At 44.5% G+C, this 22,504-nt stretch overlaps 1 protein-coding gene across 1 annotated transcript in view; it reads right to left on the minus strand.

The window, feature by feature from the left end:
* Window positions 1–4,687: 4,687 nt before the first annotated feature.
* The window catches only part of LOC115462644, a 248,980-nt gene continuing 231,163 nt past the window's right edge, over window positions 4,688–22,504 (minus strand). The window contains exons 16-17 of the mRNA XM_030192642.1: window positions 20,735–20,773; window positions 4,688–5,340 (exon numbers count right to left, since the gene is read on the minus strand). Coding sequence (XP_030048502.1) covers window positions 5,107–5,340; window positions 20,735–20,773 — 273 coding nt within the window. The 3' untranslated portion in view covers window positions 4,688–5,106. The remainder of the gene's footprint in view (window positions 5,341–20,734; window positions 20,774–22,504) is intronic.

The following is a 22,504-nucleotide window of genomic DNA, read 5'->3' on the forward strand; positions in this document are numbered from 1 at the left end:
CTTATAAGCCAAAAATTCATGTCTCCTTTTCTGTGTAGCTTTCGAAAACTTGGGAAAAATACAAATAGATAAGCCCTAAAACCGTTACGTGGAGGGGCATAATCGAACATCGCCGGCGAAATAGGTTGCCGGCTATCTATTTTGGCGGTGGCGCAACAGCTGGCCGGAACCGTATTTTTGAAAAAGATGGCCGGCCATCTTTTTTTCGATAATACGGTTTAGGCCAGCCAAATGCCAGAGTTTGCCGGGTTTGAGATGGCAAGGCATTTGGTAGTGGGAGGAGCCAGCATTTGTAGTGCACTGGTCCCCCTGATATGCCAGGACACCAACCGGGCACCCTATGGGCACTTCTAAAAATTAAAATGATATATACAAATAGCTCCCAGGTCCATAGCTCCCTTACCTTATGTGCTGAGCTCCCCAAATACCCCCAAAACCCACTCCCCACAACTCTACACCATTACCATAGCCCTTATGGGCGAAGGGGGGCACCTACATGTGGGTACAGTGGGTTTTGGGGGGGTTGTAGGGCTCAACAAATGTAACAGGTAGGGGGGGATGGACCTAGGTGTGCCTGCCTGAAGTGCACTGCACCCATTAAAAACTGCTCCAGGGAGCTGGGTATGACATTTGAGGCTGGCATACAGGCTGGCAAAAAAGTGTTTTATTTTTATTTGTTTAGTGTGGGAGGGGGTTGGTGACCACTGGGGAGTATGGGGAGGTCATCCCCCATTCCCTCCAGTGGTTATCTGGTCAGTTGGGGCACCTTTTTGAGGCTTGGTCGTGAAAATAAAAGGACCAAGTAAACCCGGCGAAATACTGCTTAATGCCGCTTTTTTTTTTCCATTATCCGCGAAAGCCGGCCATCTGGTAGCCACGCCCATGCCCGCCCATGTCCCGACTTCGCTTCACCACCGACATGCCCCTTGCACTTTCGCCGGTGCGGCGACGGGAAAGCGGCGATGGTGTCAAAAACGCGGCTTTCGATTATACCGATTTCGCCGCTTTTGCGAAATCGCCGGCCATCTCCCGATTTATGTCGGGAAGATGGCCAGCGATCACTTTCAAAAATAAGCCTGATAGTAACATAGTAAGTGACGGCAGATAAAAACCTGAACGATCCATCCAGTCTGCCCAACAGTCACACTCATTATTAAGTCATGATTAAATCAACAATGAATGTGATATTATATAATTTATCATGAGTCTTTCTTTGGCGTTTCTGGGACATAGACCATAGAAGTCTGCCCAACTTTATCGTTATATTACACCTACTGGAGTTGCTGTCAAGGCCCACTCCAGCCTATCCAAATCAGTCTTATAATTCGCAAGACCAAGACCAAAAGAGTTTGCCCAGCATTGTCCTCAGTTCTAGCTACTGAAGTTGCCACTGAAGCCCTTTCCAGCGTATCCTAAACTGGATTGTCATATACAGACACACAAACCTGCAAAGTCTGCCTAGCACTGGCCTTAGTTCTTTACAGACGGAGTAGCCGCCAAGCATCACTCACACATCCACCCCCTGCAGCCATTTTTTTTTTTACTTATTTTTGTTTTCTAGCATCTATTTTCTAAACAGAGTTCCTCTGTGTTCATCCCACGCCTCTTTGAATTCCATCACTGTTTTTGTCTCTACCACCTCCTTCGGGAGGTCATTCTAGGCATCAACCCACCATCTCTGTGAAAAAGAATTTCCTGACATTACTCCTAAGTCTACCATCCCACAACCTCAGCTCATGTCCTCTAGTTTTATTATTTTCCCTTCTCTGGAAGATATTTGTTTCTATATTAATACCTTTCAAGTATTTAAAAGTCTGTATCATATCTTCCCTGTCCCTTCTTTCTTCTAGGCTATAGTTATTCAGGTCTTCCAGTCTCTTTTCATACGTCTTATGGTGCAAAGCCCCATATATTTTTGTCACCTGTTCCTGCATATGTCTGAAATAAAAATGTACATCATGTTGCAATCAATCTCAGGAGCAAAGGTAACCACCAACATCATTTTCTAGGTGAATAAATCCAATGATGACGCTTAAAATTTTGTAAGCCTAAAGCTCTCTTGGCTTCTTACATAAGGATAGATTCTAACCTTGAACAATAGGTGGTAAAGAGGGGCATAATCGAACTGAGCACCCATCCTTAAGGGCGCCCATCTTTACGGACACCCCGGCGAAGTGGCGGGGCATCCCGTATTATCGAAACAAGATGGGCGGCCATCTTTCGTTTCGATAATAAGGTCGGGGATGGCCAAATCTCAACATTTAAGTCGACCGAAATGTTGAGATCAACGACCTTCGAGATGGCCGACCTCGGTTTTCGCCTATAATGGAAACCAAGGCGGCCATCTCAAAAATGACTAAATCCAAGCCATTTGGTCATGGGAGGAGCCAGCATTTCTAGTGCACTGGTCCCCTCTCACCTGCCAGGACACCAACAGGGCACCCTAGGGGGCACTGCAGTGGACTTCACAAATTGCTCCCAGGTGCATAGCTCCCTTACCTTGGGTGCTGAGCCCCCCAAAGCCCACTCCCCACAACTGTACAGTGGGGAGTGGGTTTTGGGTGGGTTTTGGAGGGCTCCCATTTACCACCACAAGTGTAACAGGTAGGGGGGGCTGGGCCTGGGTCTGCCTGCCTGAAGTGCACTGCAGTACCCACTAAAACTGCTCCAGGGACCTGCATACTGCTGTGATGGAGCTGGGTATGACATTTGAGGCTGGCATAGAGGCTGGAAAAATGTTTTTTAATTTGTTTTTTTTGGGTGGGAGGGGGTTGGTGACCACTGGGGGAGTACGGGGAGGTCATCCCCGATTCCCTCTGGTGGCCATTTGGTCAGTTTGGGCACCTTTTCAAGGCTTGGTCATGAACAAAAAGGGACCAAGTAAAGTCGACCAAATGCTCGTCCAGGACGCCCTTCTTTTTTCCATTATTGGCCGAGGATGACCATCTCTTAACCACGCCCCCGCCCTGTCTTCGGTACACTACCGACACGCCCCCTTGAACTTTGGCTGTCCCCGCGACGGAAAGCTGTTGGGGATGCCCAAAATCGGCTTTCGATTATGCCGATTTGGGTGGCCCTGAGAGAAGGACGCCCATCTCCCGATTTGTGTCGGAAGATGAGTGCCCTTCTCTTTCGAAAATGAGCTGGATAGTCTCTTCAGATATTACCAGTATCTCTTTCATATATTTCCTAACCATTTCAAGTGGAGACTTAGAAAATTCAGAAATCAGATTATTTCTTCTTAACTGATGCTCCATAATTTCTAACTTTTGATGTAGAAACTCCTTATTCTTAACCATACCAGCATATACATCTTGCAGCTTTAACGTAAGTATTTCTAACAATTAATTACCACTTTCCCCTCCAAACCACCACATCCAAACCACCCAACCCTCACCCTTCCTTTCCAAAAATCTCAAGATCTCACAGTCCTGGTGTACTCTTATCCAAGCCTGGGTCAGGTCACTGTCATTTTCAGCTTTTCTCCAATTGCTCCTACTCATTGCTGCACTGGGTTCAAAATGATTACTTGGTCTCTAGTGGTAATCTTGCAGTATTATTGCTAGGGGTCAAGCTGGAAAATAGGAAAGCCCTTTTTTGGCAACTTGACCCCTTGCGGTAAAAACCACAAGATTTCCACTAGAGGTTAAGAAGCCATTTTGAACCCAACACAGCAATGAGCAGGAGTGACTGGTGATCGCACCTGCTCCCTTTGGAGCACCAAGAACACTGGTAAGATCTGGGGCTGGAATTGGGGGGAGAGGGAAGAAAGGAGGAGGATCGACTGCCTCTTTTGTTGGGAGGGGAAGGTGGTGATGATTCTGACATGGTGATGAGGAGAGGGATTAATGCTGACACTAGGGAAGGATCGTAGGGGATTGGGTAATGATTATGGGGGGAGGGTTCAAGTTGTGATGGGTGGGGGTTGCTTGGATGGTTTGCCAGCACCATAATATGTACCAATAATGAAAATAGAAAAAAAAAATAAGGGTTAGATATTCAAAGCATTTTAAATGGCCAGGAGAGTAGTTTGTGGGCAGTCCAGGGTGGAGCAGAAGCTTAGCCAGTTAGCGGTATTTTCAGTCTGCTAACTGCATAAAGTTAAGACAGAAAAAAGGCTGCTCTAACTTTACGCATGGAATTAACTGAGCACCATTTTGAATATCGGCCATTTCCTGGTTAATTTCTGGGTCTTGCCAAATGTACTGCCAGCCCCCTCCCTTCTCCCATCCCACAGAAGCACACAGCCCCCATTCTAATTCCCCTCCCTCCATTCCACCCCTCTAATGAGACAAGCCCCCCTAACAGCCCCCCTCAGGTTTATACTTCCTTCCAACCCCTCCCCCTACGTAAAGCTCCTGGTGGTCTGATGGCGAGAAGAGTGAAACCCACTCACTCCTGCCTGTAGCAGCTGCATCTAGAAAATGACTGCCAGGAGCTCCAGCAAAGCACTGCTGCTGACCAGGCAGGTTGACCCTGCTTTATATGTTTTAGTCACTAGGCTTCAAAGACCTTTTATCACAGCTTCCATGTTGACCTCTATACAAGAATATGAGTTCAGAAATAGGCATATAAAAACAACAGTAAGGTTAACATATTTATTTATTTATTTACAGTATTTAAACACAAACTACAGAAAAGATTTTAAAAATTGGGACCTTTGAAAAAGATTCTAGTGAAAAAAAAAAGTTATGCTTTATATATAAATACTAACTTAGAGTCAGTGAATTTAAATCGTGACTGGAGGAAAAGGCCACAGTAGCTCTGCTACTAAAAGTATTCCTCTGGCTTTGAGCCTTTCAAAGCAGCACAGCTCATTACTGCTAGCTTCTTCCTGGAAGCTCAGTTTCACGTTTCGTTTGGTAGACAGCGACAGCAGTGAGAACTAGTTCTTTTCATGTGGTGGATACATCACACAGTTTTCACTTCCAACTTGCCGAAACAGGGCTCTGCAGTTTGTTTTGTTTCCAGTTAGTATCGGCAGGTTTTTTAAAAATCAATTTCCCAATTAATTCGGAAACTTCTATTCATCCTAACACTTGGACCTTTTCCACTTCTTGGTAAAAACTTACTTGGTATAAACAATTAAATGCTAACCACAACTTCTTATCTTTGGAAAAAAGAATAGCCTGAGGAAGGTCTAGCATTTCTTCCTGGCCGCTCTCCAACAAGCACAGCCTTGTAATTCTTCCATACTTGCTGTCTCTCATAGTTCTCCCCTATCATTTTCTCTGTGGGGTAGATGTTCACTAGTTCCTGTGCAATATGTTTGGATTTAGCAGGGGCTTCCTCCAAAAAGATCTTTCGTGGGATGAAAATACACTCAGCTCCTTCACTGACCTGTGGAAGAAAAGAAACACCCAGTTTAACTCTTACCATTGGTCCTGCATTGTCCATGCTGTTATTTTTGTCCTTTAGTCATATTTATAGGAGAGTTCTGGAGAAACAGGGAATCTACTTGTTTATGCTTATTAAGAGAGGATTGTCAGCATTCGTTGTCTAGGTATGGTCCCGGGTCCAGACCATAGAGACAGTGGGTTCTCAATAATGCACAATCCACACGGGTTTGGATAGAAAGTATATAATATTTGCATATATATAGGCTCACAGCACTTAGTATAGATAAATATTGCATTGCTGTATCTGGGTGTGTGTTTAGATGAGAATCAATGAGAGAAAAGTAAGTATAGGGGTGTTCAGAGGAGGAGAGAGAGAGAGAGAGAGCTTTGGGGTAGGGCTGAAGGAGAAGAGGGGCCAGCGCCAGGGGCTCTGGTGGCTGGAGATGGGGGTGTGCAGAGAAAGAGAAAGGAAGAGAAGCGAGAGCAGACCCATGCGCCCTGCTATATATATATATATATATATATATATATACAGTGGGGGAAATAAGTATTTGATCCCTTGCTGATTTTGTAAGTTTGCCCACTGACAAAGACATGAGCAGCCCATAATTGAAGGGTAGGTTATTGGTAACAGTGAGAGATAGCACATCACAAATTAAATCCGGAAAATCACATTGTGGAAAGTATATGAATTTATTTGCATTCTGCAGAGGGAAATAAGTATTTGATCCCCCACCAACCAGTAAGAGATCTGGCCCCTACAGACCAGGTAGATGCTCCAAATCAACTCGTTACCTGCATGACAGACAGCTGTCGGCAATGGTCACCTGTATGAAAGACACCTGTCCACAGACTCAGTGAATCAGTCAGACTCTAACCTCTACAAAATGGCCAAGAGCAAGGAGCTGTCTAAGGATGTCAGGGACAAGATCATACACCTGCACAAGGCTGGAATGGGCTACAAAACCATCAGTAAGACGCTGGGCGAGAAGGAGACAACTGTTGGTGCCATAGTAAGAAAATGGAAGAAGTACAAAATGACTGTCAATCGACAAAGATCTGGGGCTCCACGCAAAATCTCACCTCGTGGGGTATCCTTGATCATGAGGAAGGTTAGAAATCAGCCTACAACTACAAGGGGGGAACTTGTCAATGATCTCAAGGCAGCTGGGACCACTGTCACCACGAAAACCATTGGTAACACATTACGACATAACGGATTGCAATCCTGCAGTGCCCGCAAGGTCCCCCTGCTCCGGATGGCACATGTGACGGCCCGTCTGAAGTTTGCCAGTGAACACCTGGATGATGCCGAGAGTGATTGGGAGAAGGTGCTGTGGTCAGATGAGACAAAAATTGAGCTCTTTGGCATGAACTCAACTCGCCGTGTTTGGAGGAAGAGAAATGCTGCCTATGACCCAAGAACACCGTCCCCACTGTCAAGCATGGAGGTGGAAATGTTATGTTTTGGGGGTGTTTCTCTGCTAAGGGCACAGGACTACTTCACCGCATCAATGGGAGAATGGATGGGGCCATGTACCGTACAATTCTGAGTGACAACCTCCTTCCCTCCGCCAGGGCCTTAAAAATGGGTCGTGGCTGGGTCTTCCAGCACGACAATGACCCAAAACATACAGCCAAGGCAACAAAGGAGTGGCTCAGGAAGAAGCACATTAGGGTCATGGAGTGGCCTAGCCAGTCACCAGACCTTAATCCCATTGAAAACTTATGGAGGGAGCTGAAGCTGCAAGTTGCCAAGCGACAGCCCAGAACTCTTAATGATTTAGAGATGATATGCAAAGAGGAGTGGACCAAAATTCCTCCTGACATGTGTGCAAACCTCATCATCAACTACAGAAGACGTCTGACCGCTGTGCTTGCCAACAAGGGTTTTGCCACCAAGTATTAGGTCTTGTTTGCCAGAGGGATTAAATACTTATTTCCCTCTGCAGAATGCAAATAAATTCATATACTTTCCACAATGTGATTTTCCGGATTTAATTTGTGATGTGCTATCTCTCACTGTTACCAATAACCTACCCTTCAATTATGGGCTGCTCATGTCTTTGTCAGTGGGCAAACTTACAAAATCAGCAAGGGATCAAATACTTATTTCCCCCACTGTATATATATATATATAAATATTTATAAAACAGGAACAGAGAGGGATCAAATAACTTCTTCCCTTCCCAGCCTTTATCAGTTATTTCCTTTGCAACCTCCATTTTAATTTCCTGATGTGAGCATTTTCACAGGTTCTACTCTTTGAAGTCCCTTGTTTTGGAGCCTCTCTGCTGGCTTTCATTATTCTCAGAGAGCCCTGCTCCCAGATGCCCAGAGAGGACAAAGGTATGTTAATTAGGGGTACTTGCGAAAACAAAGGGCTAGCAAGCAGCTGGGCAACATTTGGTCCATCTGCCATCCTCAGGGCTTCCTGAGGGAGGGGGGAGTTATCAGAACCTGGATTCATATTAATCTAAGTATGTCCAGCAATCCTGACATCCAGCAATCCTGACAAGGATCATTTAACAAAAAAAATGGATATAATAAAACAAATTATTATGTTATTAAAGAGCTCTTCAGTGTCCTTGATGAGCAGCACAGCAGAAACATTAACATCATAGCCCTGGACAGATTTGTAAGAATCTGCAGATTTTGCTGCACCTCTTGTACCTGCCTACAATGTCACAATTTTGAGCCCTTCTCAGGACCAATAGTGACAACTGTCAAGAGTATCCTATTTATAATATGATCAGACACAATCCAAAAGGCAAGTACAGAGACACATCTGAATACATCTGTGCTGTATTTGTCTTAGCCCACATATAACTGCAAGTCAAATCTTTCCATATGAGAAACAGTTTCTCATTGCTGATTACCATAATTACACAGAAAAAGTCTCCTAAAAGTCTCCAGGAGTAAGCTCTTATGAACGAAAGACTCTCTGAACTCTTAGTCATAAACCAAAATATATTCCTTGGCATCATCAGGGGTATGTTAAGGGAAATAATTTATAAAGCTTTTCCCCACATGTAAAGCATCATTTACATGTAGCAAATGGCTGCTCTAAAAACTGCACAGATATATGCACACATGCATACATACAGATATGCATGCTTCCAAGAGCAATGGAGGACCCCAGTGATAGACCTCTTCGCTTCTTCTCAGAACAACAAGCTTCCCCGCTTTTGTTCAATTACTCCACTGCGGAACAGACCTTCTATATGCCTTTCCTCCACTAACTCTCATAGGGAAAACTCTTCTCAGATCATGATTCTAATTGCTCCCTACTGGCCACATCAAATCTGGTTCCCTCTTCTCTTAGAGTTATCGTCCAAAGAACCATTGAGGTTAGATCCTTTTCCAACCCTAATAATGCAGAACAAGAGGTCCCTTCTCCATCCAGACCCTCGCTCTTTAACCCTGATGGATTGGTTTCCGATGACATAGATTTATGTTCCTTAAACCTTCCGGAAGGAGGCTCTAGGATACTCCTGCCTCTAGAGAACCTTCTACATAGAAATGTTATGGTTTCAAGTGGAAAAGATTTTCCAAATAGTGTGCAGCCAGAGCACTCAACCCTGCTAGGAGCTTGCTACCTACTTCCTCCATCTTTCAGATTCTGGCCTCAAAACTATCTCAGTCAGAGTACATTTGAGTGCCGTTAGCGCTTTTCCCTCTAGGGTTGCTAATAACCAATTTTCATTCATCCTTTGATAGTTAGATTCATGAAAGGTTTATTTGATACGAAACCTCCTATCGAACCATCTCTGGTGGGTGTCATCTTCACAGCTCTCATGAAACCACCTTTTGAACCTCCTCATTTCTGTTCTCTGAAGTTCCTCACATATAAGCCCTTGTGGCAGGCCCACCTTACACCAGGTTCCACCACAACAGGGTTGTACTCCTAACCTACCCCAAATTCCTCCCTAAAATGGTATCGGAGTTCCATTTCAATCATTCTATTGTACTTCTTGTCTTCTTCCCTAAGCCACACTCTCATCCTGGAGAAGCAGCACTGCAAACCTTAGACTGCAATTGTGCTCTAGCATATTATCTGGAGCGTACCAAACCTAATAGGAAATCCTCCCAGCTTTCACATCCTTCAACCCTAACAACTTAAGGATACTCACAGGGCCAGCAGAATGTGGTAAGCTACTACTACTACTACTATTTAGCATTTCTATAGCGCTACAAGGCATACGCAGCGCTGTACGAACAAGAAGAAAGACAGTCCCTGCTCAAAGAGCTTACAATCTAATAGACAAAAAATAAATAAAGTAAGCAAATCAAATCAATTAATGTGAACGGGAAGGAAGAGAGGAGGGTAGGTGGAGGCGAGTGGTTACAAGTGGTTACGAGTCAAAAGCAATGTTAAAGAGGTGGGTTTTCAGTCTAGATTTAAAGGTGGCCAAGGATGGGGCAAGACGTAGGGGCTCAGGAAGTTTATTCCAGGCGTAGGGTGCAGCGAGATAGAAGGCGCGAAGTCTGGAGTTGGCAGTAGTGGAGAAGGGAACAGATAAGAAGGATTTATCCATGGAGCGGAGTGCACGGGAAGGGGTGTAGGGAAGGACGAGTGTGGAGAGATACTGGGGAGCAGCAGAGTGAATACATTTATAGGTTAGTAGAAGAAGTTTGAACAGGATGCGAAAACGGATAGGGAGCCAGTGAAGGGTCTTGAGGAGAGGGGTAGTATGAGTAAAGCGACCCTGGCGGAAGATGAGACGGGCAGCAGAGTTTTGAACCGACTGGAGAGGGGAGAGGTGACTAAGTGGGAGGCCAGCAAGAAGCAGATTGCAGTAGTCTAAACGAGAGGTGACAAGGGTGTGGATGAGGGTTTTGGTAGAGTGCTCGGAAAGAAAGGGGCGGATTTTACGGATGTTGTAAAGAAAGAAACGACAGGTCTTGGCGGTCTGCTGGATATGAGCAGAGAAGGAGAGAGAAGAGTCAAAGATGACCCCAAGGTTTCGAGCTGAGGAGACAGGGAGAATGAGAGAGCCATCAACAGAAATAGAAAACGGGGGGAGGGGGGAGGTGGGTTTGGGGGGGAAAATGAGAAGCTCGGTTTTGGTCATATTTAATTTCAGGTGGCGTTGAGACATCCAGGCAGCAATGTCAGACAAGCACGCTGAAACTTTGGTTTGGATGCAAGGTGAGATATCAGGGGTAGAAAGGTAGATTTGGGAGTCATCAGCATAGAGGTGGTAGGAAAAGCCATGGGATGAGATTAATGAACCAAGGGAAGAAGTGTAGATAGAAAAGAGGAGGGGACCAAGAACAGAACCCTGAGGTACACCGACAGGCAGAGGGATAGAAGTAGAAGAGGATCCACCAGAGTGAACACTAAAGGTGCGGAGGGAGAGGTAGGAAGAGAACCAGGAAAGGACAGAGCCCTGGAATCCAAGTGAGGACAGGGTATCGAGAAGTATGCTGTGATCGACAGTGTCAAAAGCAGCGGAAAGATCAAGAAGAATGAGGATGGAATATTGACCTCTGGATTTAGCCAGTAATAGGTCATTGGAGACTTTAGTAAGCGCAGTTTCAGTTGAGTGGAGAGGGCGAAAACTAGATTGTAATGGGTCAAGAATAGCATGTGAGGAGAGAAAATCAAGGCAGCGGCGGTGAACAGCACGCTCAAGTAATTTGGAGAGAAAAGGAAGGAGGGAGATGGGTCGGTAATTAGAGGGACAAGTAGGGTCAAGTGAAGGCTTCTTAAGGAGAGGTGTGACCACAGCATGTTTAAAGGAAGCAGGGACAGTCGCAGTGGAAAGTGAGAGGTTGAGAATGTGACAGATAAAAGGAATAAGAGTAGGAGAGATGGCATTAAGAAGGTGGGTGGGAATGGGATCAGAGGAACAGGTGGTACATTTTGAGGAAGAAAGGAGAAGTGTAGTTTCCTCAATAGTAACTTCAGGAAAGGAGGAAAGGGAATGAGGGGAAGGAGAGAGAGGGGTATGCATGGCAGGGGGCACCAACATTTGAGGGGCTCCAGAATAGAAACTGTCATGCTTACACTACAGCCCTCCCAAGAAGACCTACCTTGATCCTTGAAGGCCACCCTGGTGGTTTAGTGGCCTCTGCGGCTGCAGGAGCAGGAAAGAATCTTACTCCTTCCTGCCCTCTGCCGCTCCTCCATCTCTGTGTTGCTCTTCTGTACCGTGGGCACCACCGCCGTATATTCAAAATGGTTGCTGAGGTTTCTAGTGGCAGTCTCACCAGCTTCTATGTGTGAGTGGGTTCCTGAGAGGCCTCCAGCTTCTGTGCGTGAGTGGGTTCCTAAGAAGCCACCAATTTCAGTGTGTGGGCTCCTGAGAAGATGCCAGCTTCTGTGTGTGTTATGATTGGGGTCTGAACCCCTCTCAAACTTACCTCTTTCCTGGGGGTCAGCTTCTTAGCTGGCTTCTGTTTCTTTTCTCTGTCCTTTCTGAGCTGGCTCTGTCTCTCTGTGCTGGCAGCTTCCAGCAGCAGGGCTCTAATTGTTTCACTATACTGCACCTGTGTGGGTAGTCTGAGTTGTTCTAACTCTCTTTGGGTGTACTGGCTTCAAGTGTTTCACGGTTTTGCATTGGTGTGGGTTGGGCCTCTCTGGGTCAGTGTGCTTTTGCCTAGGTCTAGGGAGTGTGACATCATCAGGGAGGGCCTTGATAAGGAAGTGGTGTTGTTTCCTTCAGAGCCTTTGCAACGGTGGTCAGTGTTGCCAGGTGGGCGGTTTTACCGCCCAATTGGGCGGTTTTCCGCAACCCGCCGCGGGAAATTTTTGCCCGCGGCGGGTTGCGGTTTTTGGGCGGTTTTTTGTGCGGCTTTTTCGGCCGTGGGGGCGGGGTTAGTGACGTTTTTGGGCGGGGTTAGTAACGTAGGAGGCGGGGCCGATGACGTAGGAGGCGGGGCCGGTGACGGGGGAGGCGGGGTTGATGATGGCGGGGGCGGGGTTGATGACGCGGGGGTGGGGGTGTCAGGGGCGGGGTTTGAGTTTGGGTGGGTTTTGGGCGGTTTTTGTGCTGGATTGGGTGGGAAAAAAATTTTCCACCTGGCAACACTGACGGTGGTGTTTGCTTTAGGTAGGGTGGTGCAGTGTGCACTTCTGACTTTGTGTCTAGTTTCCCTGCTTGCTTTTGCTAAGGGCCAGGTTAGTGTTAGTGCAGTGTGCACTGGTGACTGTGTGTTTAGCTTTCCTGCTTTTCCCTTTGGTTCCCCTGCTTTTCCCTCTTGGTTTTGGAAGCATTGCTGTGTGTAGGGCTTTGGAAGCTCTGTTGCTGATAGAAGTACTTCAGGGTTTGGTGTTGTTAGGAACACTGCAGAGTTTGCTGTTAGAAGTACTTATGGTGTTTGGGCTATTGGGAGCACTGAAGTCTTTGCTGTTGGTGTTTGGTGCTTTAGAAGCACTTTTGGCGTATGTGTTAGCTTCCCTGTTTTTTCCTTGTGGCTCCCTTGTCTTCCCTTTTAGTGCTAGGAGCTCTTCTGGTTGCTTACCAGAGTAGTGCTTAGGAAGCACCTTGTTAGTTGTATCTAGCTTGCTAGAGCAGTGCTTAGGTAGCTGGTTAGTTTTGTGTTTAGCTTATTAGTGTAAAGCTCTGCTTGTAGCTTGGTGCTTAGTAGCACCTGTGTTAGCTTTGTGTTTAGTTCCCTGCTCTGTTAGTTTAGGGCTTAGGAAGTCTCTTTCTTGAGCAGGGATTAGGAGCTCCTGTTTAGTATAGGGCTTTGGAAGTCCTTTTGTCAGTTTACTGTTAGGAACACTCCTGCTGGTTTAGGGCTTGGGAGCACGTAGATCAGTTTAGGTTTAGGAGCACTTCTGTTTCCAGTCCTGGTCCCTGTGTCATCCGGTATCCAGTAAGTCCTGCCGGCTACTCGAACCCAGGAGCTCAACTTCTGGGGGGCTTAGTAGCTAAGTGCAGGTGAAGCTGTACGGACCAGTCCAGTGTGCTCCAGTCCAGTGTGTTCCGGTCCGGTGTGTTCCAGTCTGGTGCGCTCCAGTCCAGTGTGTTCTGGTCCGGTGTGTGTTCCAGTCCTGTGTCCTCCAGTCCGGGGGATTCCAGTCCATGTGTTCCGGTTTGCTGGGCAGTGCCTGCAGTCCCTGCCGGTGTGCTTGCCCAGTGTTGGTTGGTGGGTTTTGCCTGCTGCTGTCGCTCCTCGGCAGCAGCCCAAGGGCTCACGTTTGCTCCAGAGCCCGGCCCCGCGGGCTCTGAACCTGAGAACCTGACAGTGTGTGTGGGTTCTGGATACACTCTCATCCTCTTTGTACACCTAACTTCTGGCTGCCCAGTTCCTGAGCTATTGAAGCATTGCTTCATTCCTGCCTAGTCTAGTCCCAGTATTGCTACTAGATGTAGACCCTGCGTGGTTCCAGCCATGTTTTCCTGCTTGTTAGAGATCAGTCTTTCATAGTATTCCACCATGAACTAACTGAAACATTGAGTTAGCCTTCCTCCAATCTAAATTCATGTCCTCTAGTTCTACCACCTTCTCTCCTTTGGAAATGGCTTGTTTGTATATCATTACCTTTCAAATATTTGAATGTCTGTATCATATCACCCCTGTCTCTCCTTTCCTCTAGGGTGTACATCTTTAGGTCATCAACAGGGGCATTTTCGAAAGGGACGTCCAAGTTGCGATTTGGACATCCTTGCAAAACGGCAAAATCCAGGGGCGGGGAAACCCGTATTTTTGAAACAAGATAGACGACCATCTTTTGTTTCGAAAATACCATCAGAGACGTCCAAATCCTTAAATTTGGACATCCTTAGATTTGGTCATCCCTAGACATGGACATTTCTGACTTATGGCGATTTTCGAAACCAAAGACGTCCATGTCAAAAATGTCCTAATGCAAGTCATTTGGTCATGGGAGGAGCCAGAATTTGTAGTGCACTGGTCCCCCTGACATGCCAGGACAGCAATCAGGCACCCTAGGGGGCACTACAGTGGACTTCATAAATTGCTTCCAGTAACATAGCTCCCTTACCTTGTGTGCTGAGCCCCCCAAAACCCCCAAAAAATCCACTACCCACAACTGTACAGCACTACCATAGCCCTTACGGGTGAAGGGGGGCACCTATATATGGGTACAGCAGGTTTGTGCTGGGTTTTGGAGTGCCCGCTGTTCCCTCCACAAATGTAACAGGTAGGGGGGGTATAGGCCTAGGTCCGCCTGTCTGAAGTGCACTGCAGTACCCACTAAAACTGCTCCTGGGTCCTGCATGAGCTGTCATGGACCTGAGTATGACATCTGAGGCTGGCACGACATATTTTTAAAGATGTTTTTTGAGGATGGGAGTGGGTTAGTGGCCACTGGGGGAGTAACGGGAGGTCATCCCCAATTCTCTCTGGTGGTCATCTGGTCATTTCAGGCACCTTTTTGTGCCTTAGTTGTAAGAAAAACAGGTCCGGGTGAAAACGTCCAAGTGTTCATAAGTACATAAGTATTGCCATACTGGGAAAGACCAAAGGTCCATCGAGCCCAACATCCTGTTTCCAACAGCGGCCAATCCAGGTCACAAATACCCTGCAAGATCCCAAAAATGTACAAAACATTTTATACTGCTTATCCCAGAAATAGTGGATTTTCCATGTCCATTTAATAACGGTCTATGGACTTTTCCTTTAGGAAGCCATCCAAACCTTTTAAAACTCCGCTAAGCTAACCGCCTTTACCATATTCTCTGGCAACGAATTCCAGAGTTTAAATTACACATTGAGTGAAGAAAACTTTTCTCCGATTTGTTTTAAATTTACTACATTGTAGCTTCATCGCATGCCCCCAGTCCTAGTATTTTTGGAAAGCATGAACAGACGCTTCACATCTACCTGTTCAACTCCACTCATTATTTTATAGACCTCTATCATATCATCAGGGACATCCTTGTTTTTTTTCGATTATAGGTCAAGGACGTCCAAGTGTTAGGCACGCCCAAGTCCTACCTTCGCTACGCCTCCAACACGCCCCCTTCAACTTTGGCCGTCCTTGCGACGGAGTGCAGTTGGAGACGTCCTAAATAAGGGTTTCAATTATACCGATTTGGATGTCCCTAGGAGAAGGATGTCCATCTTCCAATTTATGTCAAAAGATGGACATCCTTCTCTTTCGAAAATGAGCCCCCAAGTCTCTCTCATACATCTTGTGGCACAAACCCCGTACCATTTTCGCCACTTTTCTCTGAACTGCTTCAAGTCTTTTCATGTCCTTAACAAGTTGCAGCCTCCAAAACTGAACACAATACTCCAAGTGGGACCTCACCAACAACTTGTACATGGGCATCAACACCTCCTTTCTACTGCTGGTTATACCCCTTTCTGTGCAGCCTACCATCCCTCTGGCCATGGTCACATCCTTGAGGCATTGTTTCATCATCTTGAGATCCTCAGACACCATCACCCCAAGGTCCCTCTCCTGAGCTGTGCTTATCAATCTCTCTCTTCCTATCTCATACATATCTTTGGATTTCTGCACCCCAAGTGTATCATTCTGCACTTCTTCGCATTAAATTTTAATTGCAAGACCGTTGACCGTTGACCATTCTTCTAATTTTTGGAGATCCCTTCTCATGGTTTCTATTCCCTCCGGGGTATCCACTCTGTTGGCTATCTTTGTGTCATCCTCAAAAAGGCAAACTTTTCCTTCTAACCCTTCAACAATGTCTCTCACAAATATATTAAACAGAATTGGCTCCAGTACCAACCTCTGAGGCATTCCACTACTAACCTTCTTTTCCTCCAAGTGAATTCCATTTACCATCACCCTCTGTCACCTGTCGGTCAACCAGTTTCCAATCCAGTTCACCACTTTGAGTCCTAAATTCAGCCCTCTCAGCTTATTCAAGAGTCTTTTGTGACCTTATTGAAGAGTCTTTTGTGAGGAACTGTATTAAATGCTTTGCAGAAACCCAAGTAAATTACATCTAGCGCATGTCCTTTATCCAGTTCTTTGGTCACTCAGTCAAAGAAATCAAGCAGATTCATATGGCAGGATTTTCCTTTGGTAAAGCCATGTTGCCTCAGATCCTGCAAACCATTGGATTCTAGAAAGTTAATTATCTTTTCCTTCAGCAGCGACTACATTATTTTTCCTACTACCAGCCTGTAGTTTTCCACTTCTTCTCTGTCCCCGCTTTTGTGAAGAGGAACCACATCTGCTCATTTTCAGTCCTAAGACCAATAAAAACCACAATAAAATATTACTTAGGTACTGGTTCATTATTATTTTCTTAACATTATCCCCCTTATGAAATGTTCTTAAGTTAAAAGGAAGGAAAGCCTAATCTGAACAAGTGTGTCTTCTATTTTTTTTTCTAAACATCAGAAAATGACCTGGTGTTCCATAGTACAGGGCCTGTGATTGGGAATGTACATGACTCAGTTTCAGTCAGCTGCGAATGCTGGACTGAAGAAACATTTAACATATCTCCTTCTTCTGACTTAAGTGTCTGAGTGGATTGATAACTGTTTAATATAGTAGAAATATATCCAGTAGCTTTGTCGTTTAAAGCTTTTTGAATTAGCAAAGGGACTTTGAAATTAACTGTCTACACTACTGGGAGACAATGTAAAGAATACAACAAAGGGGACGCAAGCTTAGACTAACTTGCCCCCTATGTCGTATGAGCTACAGAATTGTGCATTATTTGCATTGAACAAAAAAATTAAATTAGAGAGTCCCAAACAAGATCCTACTACAGTAATCAAGATATGACCTAGCTAATGATTGAATCACCATATGGAAATTTTCAGCATTAAAAAATAGCTTTAATGTGTGACTGCAGTGACAAAGAAGAATCAATAATAAGTTCTAAATTCTCAGAATCAGAAGTAATTGGAATAGAATAAACTATGCATCTATTTTAAAATGCATTGGCTTGTTTATAATTGGAATCCTACTTAATAGCATAATTACAGTCTTATCAATATTTAAGCATTTTTTGTTTTCTGACATCTAGGCATTTATTGATTTCATACAAACATAATATATGCTTCAGGGCTGCTGTGATGGAACCAGAATACTGAAGAGGTGAGGTCTTTAAAATTCAAAAGATGACTTTCCTATAAATTGCAGTAATAAATGAGTCTCCAGAGAACTCATTATTTATGAACAAGAAAATATTTCAAAAGGTTAAAAACATAAAGTCATTTATAGTATTTTGTTCACTGCAGCAAACTATAGCAACTTTGAACATAAGAACTGCCATATTTGGTCAGACCAAAAGGTCCATGTAGCCCAGTATTATTCTTCTAACAGTGGCCAATGCAGGTTGCAAGTACCTGTCAGACTCCCAAAGAGTAGAAAGATTCTAGGCTACCAACTGCAGGGGTAAGTAGTAGATTTCCCTGTATCTACCTTAATAACAGAACATAAGCGTTGCCATACTGGAACAGACCAAAGGTCCATCAAGCCCAGTATCCTGTTTCCAACAGTGGACAATCCAGGTCACAAGTAGGTGGCAAGATCCCAAACTAGTAAAACAGATTTTATGCTGCTTAACCTAGAACTAAGCAGTGGATTTTCGACAAGTCCATCTTTATAATGGCTTATGGACTTTTCTTTTAGGAAATTATCCAAACCATTTTAAACCCTGCTAAGCTAACTGCTTTTACCACATTCTCTGGCAATGAATTCCAGAGTGTAATTACATGTTGAGTAAGGAAATATTTTCTCCAGTTTGTTTTAAATTTACTACTTAGAAGCTTCATTGCTGGCCTCCTAGTCCTAGTATTTTTGGAAAGAGTAAACAAGCGATTCATATCTACCCATTCCACTCCACTATCATATCTCCCCCTCAGCTGTCTCTTCTCCAAGAGGAAGAGCCCTAGCTGCTTTAGCCTTTCCTCATATGGGAGTCATCCCATCCCTTTTCTCATTTTCATCAACCTTCTCTGTACCTTTTCTAATTCCTCTATATCTTTTTTTGGATGCAGTGACCAGAATTGCACACAGTATTCGAGGTGCAGTCACATCATGGAACGATACTATAACAATCTCAGGTTTGTTTTCCATTCCTTTCCTAATAATTCCTAACATTCTATTTGCTTTCTTATCTGCCACTGCACACTGAGCAGAGGGTTTCAACATATCATCAACAATGACATTTAGATCCTTTTTCTGTGTAGTGATTCCTAATGTAGAACCTTGCATCACATAGCCATAGTTTGGGTTCCTCTTTCCCACATGCATCACTTTGCACTTGCTCACATTAAACATCATCTGCCATTTGGATGCCCTTTTGCCCAGTCTCCCAGTCTCATAAGGTCCTCTTGCAATTTTTTACAATCCTCTTATGATTTAACAACTTTGAATAATACACGTGTCATCAGCAACTGTAATGACCTCATTAGTATTCCCATCTCTAGATCATTTACAAATATGTTAAAAAGCAGCAGTCCTAGCACCGATCCCTAGGGAACCCCACTATCTACCCTTCTCCATTGAGACTACTGACCATTTATCCCTACTTTCTGTTTTCTATCTTTTAACCAATTTTTAATCCACAATAAGACATTGAGGGGCATAATCGAACGCGAACGCCCATGTGTAAAAACGTCCATCTCCAGAGACGGCTCCAGGAAGAGGCGGAGCGAACCATAAAATCGAAACAAGATGGCCGTCCATCTTCGGTTTCGATTATACGGTTCGGCCCGCTGAAATCCCATCATTTGTGTCGACTCTAGAGATAGACGATACAAATGGTGAGATCGCTGGACCTAGAGATGGCCATCCGCGGTTTTCAGCTGACATCAGGCTCACTAATCAATAATTTCCTGCATCACCTCTGGAACCCTTTTAAAAAATTGGCGTTATCTTGGCGACCCTCCAGTCACTGTGCCTCTGCAAAGAGATCCTGCTCTTTTCTTCCTGGCTAGGATGGAACTCAAAACCAGTAACTGCTAGTTAGCGTCAAACTCCAGGCCAATCAGAGCCCAGCACACACCATTTAAAAAATATACTGCACCTTGCTTCCTGTTTGTGTTAAACTAAAGATAAATTACATATTACTAACAATAGCTCTGCATGTTCATTTTTCAATTCTATCAGTACTCTGGGATGTATACTATCCGGTCCAGATCGATATAAGACAAACAATAGTTTATTATTGTAAATCTAATGTACAGATCAGCCCGACACAGGCCGTGTTTCACCCAACAGGGCTGCTTCAGGGGCTAAAAAACAAATAACATAACATTTAAATTCCTAATATAAAAATCTATATAAAACAATGTTTGGTCTATAGGTAAAAGCATGAATAAAAACATAGATAAAAACATATATATTACAAAAGTATCCCATAGAAGGAAAGAATGTGTTATACTTGTGGTGGTAAATGTTGAGCCCTCCAACCCCCCCTAAAACCCACTGTACCCATATGTAGGTGCCCCCTTCACCGATAAGGGCTATGGTAGTGGTGTACAGTTGTGGGGAGTGGGTTTTGGGGGGGCTCAGCACACAAGGGAAGGGAGCTATGGACTTGGGAGCAATTTAGGAAGTACACTGCAGTGCCCCCTAGAGTGCCCGGTTGGTGTCCTGGCATGTCAGGGGGACCAGTGCACTACAAATGCTGGCTCCTCCATGACCAAATGCCTTGGATTTGATCATTTTTGAGATGGGCGTCCTTGGTTTCCATTATCGGCGAAAACCAAGGTCGCCCATCTCCAAGGTCGACCTAAATTTCATGATTTGGGCATCCCCTACTGTAGTATCGAAACGAAAGATGGACGCCCATCTTGTTTTGATAATACGGGTTGCCCTGCCCCTTTACAGGCTGTCCTTAGAGATGGGCGCCCCCGTTCGATTATGCCCCTCCATGCTGCCTGTTAAAATGTTTTATTACATATTGTGTTGACATTGTAAGTAGTATACCATGCCATACTTTTTATTGTTATTTGAGTATTTTTACTGCTGTAATTGTCTATTGCTTATGTTTGATTTATTCTTACTGTGCACTGCCTTGAGTGAATACCTTTCAAAAAGGCGGTAAATAAACCCTAATAAATAAATACATTTAGCATGTACTAAATCTGTTAGCACGCCTTAGTAAAAGGACCCCAAAGTGTGTATAAAACAAAACGCAATTTTACCCTCAAAAGAAATACAATCAAATTTACAATCCAGACATCAAACAAAAAAAGAATATATATTAAAAAAGGGGATGAATAGAACATATCTGCATTTAGTATATACTGTAAAAATAATTTCAATATCCAAATATAAACAGTGAAATGCGGAGGGGGAAAGAGAGACAAAAGAAGAAAAGAAGGAAGTGGGTGGTGGGAGAAGAGAAGGGATGGTCGCCTGCGCTGCTTCTTTTTCTTGTAATTTATCCAGGTACGTACATGGCAAACAATGCAGATTGTTCATCCTTGTACAAATGCCTCAGATTTTAAAGATTTTACTTTAAAGAAAAGTATTGTCTTACCAGACTAAATTCCATTTTATGGCTCATCTCGGCCATACCCTAGAAAAAAGATAACAGGTGTATGAAGCTTAATAAACTGAAACAATTTTTATTTGGCTGAAATTCAAGAACTGTACTTCCACTGCTTGTCTATTATCTTTTAGTATTATTTATTATGTTGGCAGTTCCAAAAGCTGTGGGACTCACTTCCAATGTGTTTATGTCACTCTCAGCTAGTGTTCTCCTTCGGGAAACAGTTAAAAGCCTTTCTTTATCAACAGACTTTTGATGGTTTTTGATTTTGCTTTGTAATGATTTTATTTGTTATGTATTGTTGATGTGTCTGTTTCAGTTATTATTTCGATATTATTGTGAATGTTATTTTCTGTACTGCCTGGAATGGTAGATGGTGTGGGTTGAACATTTTTTAAAATAAATAAATAAAAATAAATACATTTAAACAGTAGTAGCTCGCTGCTGAATATTAACATGGTATTTGTTTCATAAAATTCTGAGAAAGACCCATTTCAATTCTTTTACTATAACACCACATAACAGGTGCACATTTGATTACATTTTTAGGCTGGCAATCAACCACACTCCATCTTTGAATGCAGATATATTTTATTTTAAATAAACATTTCCAAATCTAAAAATGAATAAGCATTATTAACTATGTATGATGCTTAAATACCTCAGGAGATGTTTTACTAAGGCGCGGTAGCATTTTTAACACACGCTGATTAGCATGCGCTAAATGCTAGAGATACCCATAGGAATATATGGGCATCTCTAGCATTTGGTGCACACTTATTTTAGTGTGTGCTACAAACGCTAGCGCACCATTGTAAAAGGCCCATAGAATGACATAGAGGGACATAATCGAACGGGGCGCCCAAGTTTTCCTGAGGACGTCCCCGCAGGATGGCCCTGTGAAGGGGCGGGGAAACCACTATTATTGAAAGAAGATGGGCGTCCATCTTTTGTTTCGATAATACGGTCGGGGATGCCCAAATCTCAACATTTAGATCGACCTTAGAGATGGTCATCCTTAGAGATGGTTGTCCCCGATTTTCGGCGATAATGGAAACCGAGGACGCCCATCTCAAAAATGACCAAATCCAAGGCATTTGGTTGTGGGAGGAGCCAGCATTCGTAGTGCACTGGTTCCCCTCACATGCCAGGACACCAACCGGGCACCCTAGGGGGCACTGCAGTGGACTTCCTAAATTGCTCCCAGGTGCATAGCTCCCTTACCTTCGGTGCTGAACCCCCCAACCCCCCCCCAAACCCCACTCCCCACAACTGTACACTACTACCATAGCCCTAAGGGGTGAAGGGGGGCACCTACATGTGGGTACAGTGGGTTTTGGGTGGGTTTTGAAGGGCTCACATTTACCAGCACAAGTGTAACAGGTAGGGGGGGATGGGCCTGGGTCCACCTGCCTGAAGTGCACTGCACCCACTAAAACTACTCCAAGGATCTGCATACTGCTGTCATGGAGCTGGGTATGACATTTGAGGCTGGCATAGAGGTTGGCACATAATTTTTTTTAATTTTGTTTTTTTAGGGTGGGAGGGGGTTGGTGACCACTGGGGGAGTAAGGGGAGGTTATCCCCGATTCCCTCCGGTGGTCATCTGGTCAGTTTGGGCACCTTTTTGAGGCTTGGTTGTGAAAAAAAATGGACCAAGTAAAGTCGACCAAATGCTCGTCAGGGACGCCCGTCTTTTTTCCATTATCGGCCAAGGACGCCCATCTCTTAAGCACGCCCCAGTCCCGCCTTCGCTAC

Source organism: Microcaecilia unicolor, chromosome 2 (genome assembly GCF_901765095.1).
Source record: "Microcaecilia unicolor chromosome 2, aMicUni1.1, whole genome shotgun sequence".
Lineage (NCBI taxonomy): Eukaryota > Metazoa > Chordata > Amphibia > Gymnophiona > Siphonopidae > Microcaecilia > Microcaecilia unicolor.